General features: G+C 37.7%; 1 protein-coding gene across 1 annotated transcript; it reads left to right on the forward strand.

The window, feature by feature from the left end:
- The first annotated feature begins 168 nt into the window (after positions 1-168).
- Positions 169-6,862, forward strand: LOC134811867 (KH homology domain-containing protein 4-like). The gene is made up of 11 exons (XM_063818977.1): positions 169-296; positions 3,304-3,411; positions 3,510-3,621; positions 3,724-3,884; positions 3,990-4,115; positions 4,634-4,716; positions 4,896-4,956; positions 5,609-5,958; positions 6,100-6,130; positions 6,254-6,341; positions 6,552-6,862. The coding sequence occupies exons 1-11, from the start codon at positions 201-203 to the stop codon at positions 6,677-6,679; spliced, it is 1,344 nt and encodes a 447-aa protein (XP_063675047.1). The 5' UTR covers positions 169-200; the 3' UTR covers positions 6,680-6,862.
- Positions 6,863-11,976: the final 5,114 nt, after the last annotated feature.

Below are 11,976 nucleotides of genomic sequence, written 5' to 3' on the forward strand. Positions count from 1 at the left end.
TCACTGAGTTTTTAAGTCTCACTTGGAAATTAATCACACGGTTACCCACAATCCGATATTTATCCAGCTTCAAAAATTGGTTTGACATTAAATCACTGGTAAAATAGTTAATAATATTTATTTAGCTTCAAAAATCGTTCGATATTTAACCACTGGTCCATTAGAAAATGTCGGGCCGAGCGAAACAAGCGGCAGCCCAAATGGCTGCTCGGAAAGCTGCCGAGATAAACGCAAAGCTCCTGGCTAAAGGTGTTCCTATAAAACAAGAAGTCTTGTTACCTAAACAGGGACATCAGGTGATTAGAATACATTTTTGTTTGCAGGTGAATCCAAAAACAAATCTCTATTTTTACGATATCAACCAGTAAAAGTTTTCAATTGTTAAGGCCAGAGGGGGGGGGGGGGGGGGGTAAAATTTGTTTTTCCAGTTTTCACATATTTGATCAGAGCTGCTGAAGACGATCAAGAAGAAAAAAACCAGACCGAAATCTGACCTTGCGTTTTTAAGATATCGCGCGATAAATATTGAGGTTTACATGTAATTACATGTAAAACTTTAACTTAAACTGTAGAAAGTTAAAAGTCCCTTGGTTGAAAATACTGGCCACACCCAGAAGCTGAAACTTGGCACAGTTGTTCCTTGGGCTGTCACCCACAATTCTATCGTACAAAATTTTGATATTTGCCTCTGTTCTCGAAATATGAGGTTAACTTTACCCTAAATTCGACACTTTTCAAAAAATTGTCGAATTTGGGGTAAAGTTAACCTCATATTTCGAGAACAGAGGCAAATATCAAAATTCTGTACAATAGAATTGTGGGTGACAGCCCAAGGAACAACTGTGCCAAGTTTCAGGCCTTGGGTGTAGCCAGTCTTCTCAACTTAGGGACTTTTACCTTTTTACAGTTTAAGTTAAAATTTTACATGTAATTACATGTAAACCTTATTATCACACTTTCGAGCCAAAATTGGCAGGAAAGCAGAATTGATATTACATGCCCCCATGGGGAGCACTGGCTCTCACCCGGGGGCATGAAATATCGATCAGTTGCTCAGAGAGAGCCCGATATTCCCATAGGAACAAGGAGCCCACTCTCAACAACTGTTCTACTACTGTGAGGTACTGATTTAAATAAAGATTTAAATCAACAACCTGAAGTAGTCTATGACCGTAAATGCAATGATCAGATAATCTTTCCAGGATTAGGAAAAATTTATATTTATACTTGGTTTTAAAAATATTTCCTTGCGTTTGAGATGTGTCAAGCGAAATAAAATTTTTTGTTGTAAAACTTTTTCAAGCTGTTCCTTTTTTACTGCACTTCATAGTTCAAAGCCTAATTAGGCTTCGGATGATGAAACTAAGTAAAAACTCCCTGGCTTGTACGAGCTTAAATGACTTAAGGTTACTGAAAACGAGATCAAAGTTTACAAGCAGACTTAAAAGTTGCACAAAGTTTTGGTACTTGTCAGCGATACAATCAATCAGGCTAATTAATTTCCTTAATCGCTTACTTGAAATTAAAAAGGAAGTGTCAGAACAAACTACAGTCACCCTCACAAAAAACAGTAAACACTAAACGATGTTTGATTAATTCGAACGAAGAAAACACACAAAACAAAGCCAGATTTCAGCCATTTCAGACCTCAATTTTAACCCCTCTGATCCCTTCTTTGAGCCATATTCCATATAGAAATTGTGCAGAAATTATACTTGGCTTTTCCAAACCGGTTTCGCCTAGATTAGCTTGCGAAATTCGTGGCTGATCTATAAACAGACTGATAAAGAGATTTATAGATTCTGTACAATAAAGAGCGAAAATTCTATCCCAGGACCAGTTTGAATTTTAGTTAGTGCAAATAAGTGCAATAAAAACATCCTATAAAATATATTATCTATATAAATATATCAAGGGACGAATGATGTAACTTAATCAGCTAATCTGGTTATAAATCAGTCTGGGCACTGGGGCAAACAGGTCCGATGATTAATGTGCTGCCATTCTTTAGACCAATTCAATATTGGTAACAGTACGGGTGAACTACCTGGCCATGACCAGGGTGGTTATAGGCTGGTGGAGTACTGCGTTCTAAAATGTTGAAGAGATACATTTAATTATTACAACTGTTCTGATAATTTCCAGTTCAGATGATTTCTAGCGAAGCAGATAATGGCAAATAATGGCAAGTAAAGATGAATACTGACTAAGAACTAAGTAGCTACTATACTCGATAAAATTCTAAGTCAACGATTACAAATTGCATTGATTAAATCATTCTGAAATAACAGACAATCAAGAATCAAGACGGACGATGATATTGTTCATGTAAATTAGGGTGTGTAGTGTATAATGTGGACTGATAAATAGCCCACAGCTCTATTCAAATACAAGAACTAGGAAATTCTTTCACCTTATCGCAGATACAGATTATACGATAAGGACTGTGATGTAGAATCAACGGATGTTCTATACATCATACATCTACAGTTTTTATGACTCCAAAAATATCTAATAGAAATAAAGTATTAGAATCACCAAACATCGATTGATTTGCAGGATGTAATAATTACGTATCAAACGCGCTCGTGGCGGAATATTCTAGACGCCAATAAGTACAAGTCCCATTCTCGATAAATATATTAATATTCAATGCACTACGTATCACTTATCTGTATAAAGCAAATTGGGCGCGGCATACAGCATTCACTGTGTCATAAATGTGATGAGCACGTGAGATCTTAATTGTACGTATTGTATCTTCGATATCTGAAATACTAACTCATGATCGAGAGCTATATATAGCTTGGACATTATAAACATAAATAAGTTCGACATGTCTAGTTTGCTTTGGTGAGATTTATAACTAACGTTTGATCAAATTCTGCTTTCCCGGCCAAATTTGGCTCCAAAGAAAGTGTGATAAAACATTAATCACATGCCTTCTCATGCGATATCAACATTTTCAAAACTCGGCAAGCCTCGTGATTGAAAATGTCGATATAACCCTCGGCAAGCCTCGGGAAATATCGAAACTTTCGCTATCTCGGCAAGCCTCGTGGGCGAAAGTTTTGATATCGCATGAGAAGGCATGTGATAAATGTATAATATTTGGCGCGCGATATCTTAAAAACGCAAGGTCAGATTTCGGTCCGGTTTTTTTCTTCTTGTTTGTCTCTAGCAGCTCTGATCAAATATGTGAAAACTGGAAAAACCAATTTTACCCCCCCCCCCCTCTGGCCTTAAGTATAAGGTAAATTACAGCTTTACAGGTTTTTAGTTATTATACGAGTATATTTTCAGAAGACAGTACCAAAACAGCAGCAAATGCCAGTAGTACACAGTGCAGAGATAGAAATAAATGATCTTGACAACCGAGGCTTCATATTGAAGAGCAACATTCAGGATCAGGTACACATTTTAGAGTCTGGCTGTTTTCAGTACTTTCTTTGAACTTGAATGTGAATCAGTCGGGACTATCCTTTCAACTGACATCTAACCCTCCTCAGATCGGACAGTGGACGGGCACAACGCTGGTAACCCGGGGCAGATACATTCCTAGGCACAGGCAGACTGACATTATGACTAAGTTAGAACGGCCACTTTACATCCACATCTCTGGTATGTACTTCGTATTAACTATCTTGAAACACAATTTAGCCTGGTTTACAATGTGGATAAGAAAATGTATCAGGATATTTGTTAACAACCGTTTTCTTTAAGCTGTGAACAAAGATTGGAGCTGCACAGAGAAAGCAATACACTATGTGTTGGCAGTACTTAAACAAAATCAAGTTCCATCCGGATCAAAGGGATTCCAGCTGGAAAAATACCCTGATCCTATCTTGTTGGAAATTTGCGCTAGGGATCTCGAGGAATCGACGGTCTGTGGAATCTCAAACTTTATAATGTATTCCATTGTAACTTGTGATTTTGTGGTCTTTTTCCTTTATAAACCCACGTATTACTGTGACATCGTTTTATTTCAGGTTCCGTTTGTTGAAAAAGTATACTGCGATATGGAAGACCAGCCTCTACCTTGGAACATTAAACAGGAAATAGAGGGGCCAAACGGGCAGTTTATTGGGCACATAGTCAAGACAACACAAGCGAGGGTAAGTGCACTCTTCTGACCCGGTCACAGAGTGATGCATACACTTGTGGGACGCGTGACGCAAATTTTACATAGATTCTGCTTTTTTTAGCAGCTCTCACAAAAGTTATTTTTACGCGCGGTGTAGATTTGTTATCTTTTAGCGCCTGAATAACGTGGTTGTAAATTTGTGATCGCCACAGTGGCGTAACGAAAGGCCCTGCTGACCCCGCTGTGCAGGGGGGCGCCGTCTTAGGGGGGCGCCAAATCGTCGTTTGAATGTGGGACAATTTCGAAAACTTAACTAAAGTACTAGCAAAACTGCGCGTTTTGCTCTAGATACACACTTTTTTAGAGATTTTACCGGCGTATTCTTTAAAATCACCTAATTTGTTCAATTTTAGGGAGGGGCACCAAAAGGGGAGGGGGCGCCAACAGGGGGGCGCTTTATTCGGCAGGGGGGCGCCAACAGGCAACGTTACGCCACTGGATCGCCACACTCAAGGAAGTTACCATTTCTTGATCCACTCTCTTTTCCAGATAATAATGAGGGGTACGCTATCTGGAAATCTGGAACCAGAAACGGGCAGGGAACAAAAAGAGCCACTTTTCATCCAGATAAAGTAGGTACCCTGCATCTCATTACCAAATCATCATTTTACCCCTTTCCTTTCAATCAGACTTAATTGATAGAAGTTCAGTCCACCCAACATGCAAGGTCATGCATTCTTTCACTCAAGTATATCCCAACTCCAGGTGCAGTTCGGATGATTCTGCTCACACTTTTTCTCTCTATTTTCAGTCACAGTACTCTCGAAGGTCTCGTCGAGGCGAAACGGCTGGTCGACAGTCTACTGTTTACAGTACGAAAACCTGACTACATATTAACCCTTTATTTTAGTTTGACCTCTGTGTAGACATAGTTGCAGTGGAAGTCGTTGTTGTAAAAGCGACGAAACGATTCACGGATACGTTGGCGAAACAAGAGCGAATTTCCATACCCTTACTCTAACATTTTTCTAGATTTATGCTTGTAAAGCTTCTCAATGCTACATATCAAGTCAATTCTTTCTGATATTGCAAGAATGTGAAGCATCGAGAGCTTTGCTGCTGAAGTTTAATTATATATTGCTAATCATACCCCACACCATGACTTTTTAATCTAAAATGCTGACAATACACTAAAATTATACTTTAGTTGAAACTTTCCTTGTATAATGAATGTTGCAGCTGCAGGTTATTGTCACATTTAACATTAGACACGCTTGTCTTGTGGGGTATGATAAGCTGGACACACATTTACGATTTAATTGTATACTTTTGACGAAGAATTTCAGCTTCGTCTGTTAAATCCTTCCTCGTTCATGAATTGAGTCCGCTCAATTATCCAAAGTACGCAATTTTACCTGCAATATGTGTCCCCTCATATCGTTAATTGCTCTCCACCATTTATCTAACGACCTCTTTAGAGTAACACGGATGGCACATTTCACCAGCCAAAAAATCGCCAAATAGGTACACAAAAAGATAAGAGACAAACGAAGCAGCGCATCACCTCAAACCTATGGGTTTACATCCGCACAGCCAAACTCCCCAAATTCTCCTGCCGGAGCAATAGTCTACCCCAGTCAACATCAGCAAACTTCCTCTAATACTCATAGAACTGGAGCCATGTCTGCACCCGTTGGTTCATCTCAAAATACCTCGCGTCCAGATGTCAGAGCACAGTCCGCATCGTACCCAAAACTCCAATTGCAGAACCGAGTGCCAGGAAATGAGAAGCAGGTTATGAGGCACAATCTGGTCCTCAACAGTAGGAGTGCTCCTCATGCAAACTCCAATTCTTCTAACAGTAGACCAGACAGGTGATAGAACTTTTATAAATTCATTGTTTTGATTTCCAATTACATATTATGGCATGTTAGATGCTTGGTGTTGTGGTTGTAAATATAGGCTATCTCGGTACACTATGTAGTATATACTCTTTAACTTTATCTATTTTGCAGGATGCAATCTAAACGACGTTTCCAAGAAAATGTGAGTAATCATCAAGAAGATCTGGGTATATATTTCTGTAATCTTCTGTCTTAAAATACACTTATTTGATGTTTGGATCACCTTTTAAATATTAAAATGTGGGCTATTTGTAAATCTGCTCAGTTCAACGCCTCGAAAAAGAGGCGCAGTAAAGATGACGACACCATGAAGATGCCACCCCCACCACCCCCTACCGCTCCTATATCAGCAGGTAGTGATCTCACATAACGAAATAAATTTAGTTAACATATCGCTACCATAACTGCAACAAGGAAATGTATTCATTTGAATGGTTTATTTGTCAGCTGGTGGTGTCGAAATTTGAGGTATCACTTTTACCTTAAACATACTGTACCTATACTGTTTTATTAACCACGCCAAAGCATCTAAGCATATCCGTAACTAACTAACACGATCCCAGGTAACGTGTCAGACTGGATAAAAGAGACACAGAAAGCGAATGAAATCGAGTCGTCTCGTAGCAGAGGGCGGAATAACTTCGACAAAACGCTGGTCTGCGACTACAGCAGTAGTGAGGATGAGGACTGAACGTTAATTTTTTAGGTTGCTAAATTGAACACAGATAGACCATTTTTCATAGTTTAAGGAAATTCTATATTGTTGTTTTGAAGATTTGAGATCGTGGTATATTAAAGCTCTTGATGTTTTGATTGTTTCAATGCAATGTTGTGAGCCAATATTATAAATTCTGCCTACAAATATTTACAATCAGTATTTGCGTAAGCGTATTGACTCCTGTTAGAATTGCTTTCTGGAATATAAATAAAAATCAATTTAAAGATAATTAGCCAATTTAATTTCAGTCAAAAAAATTTGGAATCGTTTCACCTTTATTTACAACCATCTCTCTTTCGCAGGTAAGCTTATGACAATTTACTATGGTCCACTGCATCAGGATTGAAAGAATGGGGAAACATGTGACTCAGAAAAGGGCATTACTGGCTACACAGTTTGAACTCTAATCTTCATTTAGAATATAAGTTAAATAGTTCTACTTATGTTGTACAGGCTTTCTTAGACGTAATACCAATTTGGGCAAGAGGACAGCCTCCATTACCGTTAACCTGGCAGAGGGTGGATTCATATTGTGGATTCGATGGCGAGAAAGATTCGTCCGAATACGATGAGAGTAGTGATGAAGACATAGGTGGGTACCACGAAAGGAGCAACAATGAGATTGGTGATGATCAAACCAACAGTGACGATGAAGAATCTAGCTACGAACAAAGCAATTTTGACCTTACATTGAATGCCGAAGAAAATAGTGATTTGGACGAGGATGTAGCTAGTAATTATGACATCTATGAAAACAGTAAAAATAACGTTAAATCTGAAAACAATATACAAAGTGAGGGATACAGTAGCAAGGATAATTCAGATGAAAACAACTTTGGGCGACCAACTAAAAAGAGGAAAATAAGCGAAAGTGAGAGCAAACAAAAAGAATTAAGGAGTGATATAAAGGACGACGTTAGCAGCGATAAAAACGATAAACACGGCGGTGTGCCAAGTAAAGAAGGCAAAGATTCATATGAGCATCCGGCTGAAAAGATATCAAAAGAGGAAAGCATTTCCCCTAAGAACTACGATACCGTCTTTCTTTTGAACGATGACTGTTTGAGAATAGTCTTTTCTCATTGTAGTATTCCGGAAAGGTTGTTGCTGCGATCTGTTTGCAAAAGATGGTCCGAACTATGCTCATATTCTGTGGCGTCTACGAGAAAAATAAGCATTAAAACGCTAATTGAAGATATGCGCGAATCAAGATCAATACTTACCAGAAGTTCACTTACCATTTACGATGATTTGATTGAACATCGTAATGAATATCCTGTTAACCACGACCTGTGGAAGATTTTCAGGAAATACGTGCTTTCAATACTATCAATAATAGGGAAAATTTAACTCATCTTACTATTTGTGAAGAGCCAAGTTTCAATTATAAACAGCTTGATCGTCTGTCAGATTTTTGTCCCAACATAAATGCTTTAATATATGAGGGTCCTCAAGGTCTTAATTGTCGTTATCGGAAGTACTACTCAAGGGTACTGAACAATAAGTTCGCTTCAAATTTAAAAACCTTAGTTTTACCTTCAAATTTTGTATATAGCGGCACTTGTTTGGGGAGAATTTTAAAGTGTGCGTCAAAACTGGACACTCTTAATCTTTCAGTCGTATATCCTGATCCTGATGATGGAATCTCAAATTATCGGAGTGTCGTCAATGGAGTAACTGTGCTTCCGAAGTTTCCTGTGGATGCCCCTATCAGAGTGCTTTGCCTCGCTGACTGTCAGAATCTTACTAGAATTCCGAGTCCGACATTGGTGAAAAAGCTCGGAAACCACGTAGATTCGTCAGTGAAGAACTTTTTAATCAGGATGGAAGCAGAAGGAAAAAAGTCTGCGTTAGATTTTCTGCTTGGTGACTACCATGAGACATTAGAGCATCTCGATATTTCTAGAATCGACGGGATTTTTGAAGGTGTGGCATCTGGAGGTAACACTAGGACCTGTGGCAAAATGAGTAAACTGGTTTGCCAAGGCTTCAAAAAAAAGGTTCGTAAACGTATACCCCGACATCCAACTACTGGTCAAATTTACCGACAACGTTCAGGAGACATGGCATTTGAAGACAGTCCGGATTTAGATCTCGCTAACTCTGAATTTACAACGACTTTTAAAAGTATACATCTTCTGAATGTTCTATCTCTTTTGCCCAATTTGCGCGTTCTAGACATCACTTTGAACTGCAATCTTGGCAAATCACCAGATCTCATCACTGAAATATGCGATAAGGTACCACTTCTGGAGGAATTGATCTTAGATAGATGTCGTTTATATGCCAAAAACTTATTACCACTCCATGTCTTGAGCAATTTGAAAAAGCTCAGTGTCAACAAAAGTGTGAAATGTCATCGAGATGAACACTGGGAGTATCCTATGTACGATGAGGCAAATTTTGGTTACGAGTTATTCGTCTTTTCAGTATTGCCCGGTTTGAGGCAGCTCACTGAGTTATCAATGGAGAATTCCAAATCTTTGACTGATGAACATTTGCTTGACCTCGTCAACAACGCAGGTCGTAATTTAAAGACGGTTTTTCTTGGACGCCGTCGTCGCTCTTGGAAGACCCTAAGAGAAAAATGTCAATCTGTTTCGAATAGAGCGGATTCGCTAACGTTAGACATTGGTTGGATCCCTGTTGAGCTCACGAATAATAACGACTCAACTTTTCTTAAATTCTCTGGAGAACTCATCCCAATAAGGCGAGCGGACCATCTGTATCAGAGTTTTGATTGGTCAACTGTCGACGAGGCCTCTGGCTCAGGAGTGCTGGAAAACTGACAATAAAGGAGAAATCTGACAACTGAGACGGAGGCTGAATTATCAATATGAGCCTTACAAAAGTGCAAAGTAGCTCATGTTGTGAATCGACTTCAGAGCTATTAGATGTGAATTTTGCAGTACTCTTTCACGATAAATTATGCTTTTTATTTCTTAATTCATTATTTACCTTTGGACTTGTAAATTAACACGCATGGGATTATTCATTAAGTTGTACATTTTATTTGTTGTTTTTTTCACCTGTAAAATTTTAATTACTATACTTTTTTTTAATTACTGTACCAAAAATTTCATTCTTGTCAATTTTTATCATGATAATGACAGTACAAATTAATTCAGCATTCATTTTTATAGTTGTTTTAATCAGGTCAATACATTTTTAGACATAATTGTCTGTTGTCAATGTATCTTATATATCGACGTTGTTTTACTAATTTGTTTCGATATTTAGAAACATGCTTTGTTTAACTTGCAGCCAATAAATAGAAATGTCGATCGACATACATTTTTTCGAATTTGATTGATTTAATATTTCTTGATAAGATAAGTGCAATTTAGATTCACTGAACTAACAAACCTTATTGTTTTGAATACTTCTTTCAGTAGGTATATGGACATGGTTTTTCGCTTGGAATGTGCGGTGTTCCCAGATAATAGGTGCACAATATTTCCAGGCTAAACTGCAACCCAAGTCTCTACGTAAGTACACTTTAAGTTAAACACGGATCATGATATTTTAATGGGGGATTTATAAGGTAGAGGATAAAAAGATTAGAGGGTGCATAGATTAGAGGTACACAGATTAGAGGATACAAAGATTAGAGTGTACGCAGTTACTTGTTAGTCATGCTACACAGTTCAATAACTTTATTTCGTGTGTAGGGAACCAATACAATGATGACCAGAATTTTCTCAATGGTTCCTAAAATTGAGCAGATTTAAAATATAATGTAGGACTCGCACTAATTATTGCAAATACAATATACTATATACATCTATAATAATAATATAATACATCTGTATATCTGATAAAGGATTGAGTAGGGCTTCATTTCGTTGTTTTCATTTTGGGTATTTTATTTGCCGCTGTGTAACACCGTGATATTCTTTGCTTCATCACGGTTTCCAAGACTACTTGCAATAGCAATCGCTCTGAATACATCAGACCGCTATCAGTTACTATCAAAGTATCAATACCTTACAGCTTACTGCTAATTATAATCGTGCAAGTCTTACGAAAATGCAAGCCTTTTGGGCAATAATAGTCATCTTTCTAAACAAATAAGTAATGCGGAAAGCTCTGTAATAGTTTTGTAATATCGTCAGTCGTCACGTTACACAGTTAGGTATAGATTTTGATCGGAGAGAAGGTGGATATCAGTTCGATTCCTACAGAGATAAAAAATATGATTTCAATCTTCTTATGACCAAGAAGACTCTGAGGATGACTATTAAATATTTGGATGACAACAAATGTCTTCCAAAAGTGAAGGCTTTCGGCCTTTCGATATGTATTGTGTCTTCGGAATAATAGGAGTAAACTGAAAATTACATCAACCTCGTACTTGTCGCAAACTCTTTTTCAAATATCTCTGTTTTGAACATGACTGCATTAAATTGGAAGCATCCGCTTCATCTTGGAGACTATAGTGAAGACTTATACTTCTATTTAAACGACTTTCTCCAAAACTATCAAAACTTATTCTGCCGTCCTACCTACCTACCTTTAATAGGGGAGAATTCTAAGGAAAGGTTTTAAAAAGGGCCACCAATTTGGAAACGTTGCAACTTTCAGTGGATCGTATCAGCACTCATGGGCCAGGGTTTAACAGTGTTGTGAATGGTGTTACTGTGCTACCAAAGATCCACAAGAGTGCACCATTGCGCTCTCAACCTTTTTAGTAGTCATCACTTTACTAAGGTTCCAGATCCAGATTGGATTCATGAGTATTATACTCAGATCAATCCATTAAGGAATGGATAGGTATAATGACGGCTAAAAGAATCGAATCTACAATTGAGTTGCTTTTGAATACTTTCAGTGAAACCCTAGAATACCTTTAAAACCTCTCCATGATTATAAACGTGTTTGAAAATGTGCCCAGCGCTGAAATGTTAGGGAACAGGAAAAAATGCCCCAAATGCACAGTGCACACTCTGGTTTCTTTTTTTGCAAACCTTGAATTAGTAATGCATTTCATTTTCATCAATTTTTGTCATGATACCTTCAAAAGGTGATCGCAAAACAAAATGTTCGTTCATTTTTATGTTTTTTTAATCAGTTTAAAACATTTATTGATATATATTTTCCTGTTACGAAAATGTAATAACCACTTTGTAAGGCAAGAGCATTATATAAAAATCACCCAATATCTTCGCAAATAAGTAGATATGTATAATAATTGTATAGCTAATCTATATTTCATTTTGCAGAAATGTCAAAGGATTGGCGAGTGCATAGCTACAGTCTTAATACGTTCA

Source organism: Bolinopsis microptera, chromosome 2 (genome assembly GCF_026151205.1).
Source record: "Bolinopsis microptera isolate Bmic1 chromosome 2, MBARI_Bmic_1.0, whole genome shotgun sequence".
Taxonomy (NCBI): Eukaryota; Metazoa; Ctenophora; class Tentaculata; order Lobata; family Bolinopsidae; genus Bolinopsis; species Bolinopsis microptera.

Excerpts from the sequence above, each read along its gene's own strand:
- LOC134811867 (XM_063818977.1), top strand. The coding sequence starts at position 201 with ATGGCTGCTCGGAAAGCTGCCGAGATAAACGCAAAGCTCCTGGCTAAA. Across the intron at positions 3,622-3,723 it reads ACTTTACATCCACATCTCTG|CTGTGAACAAAGATTGGAGC; the intron begins GTATGTACTTCG and ends GTTTTCTTTAAG. Across the intron at positions 4,717-4,895 it reads CCACTTTTCATCCAGATAAA|TCACAGTACTCTCGAAGGTC; the intron begins GTAGGTACCCTG and ends CTCTATTTTCAG.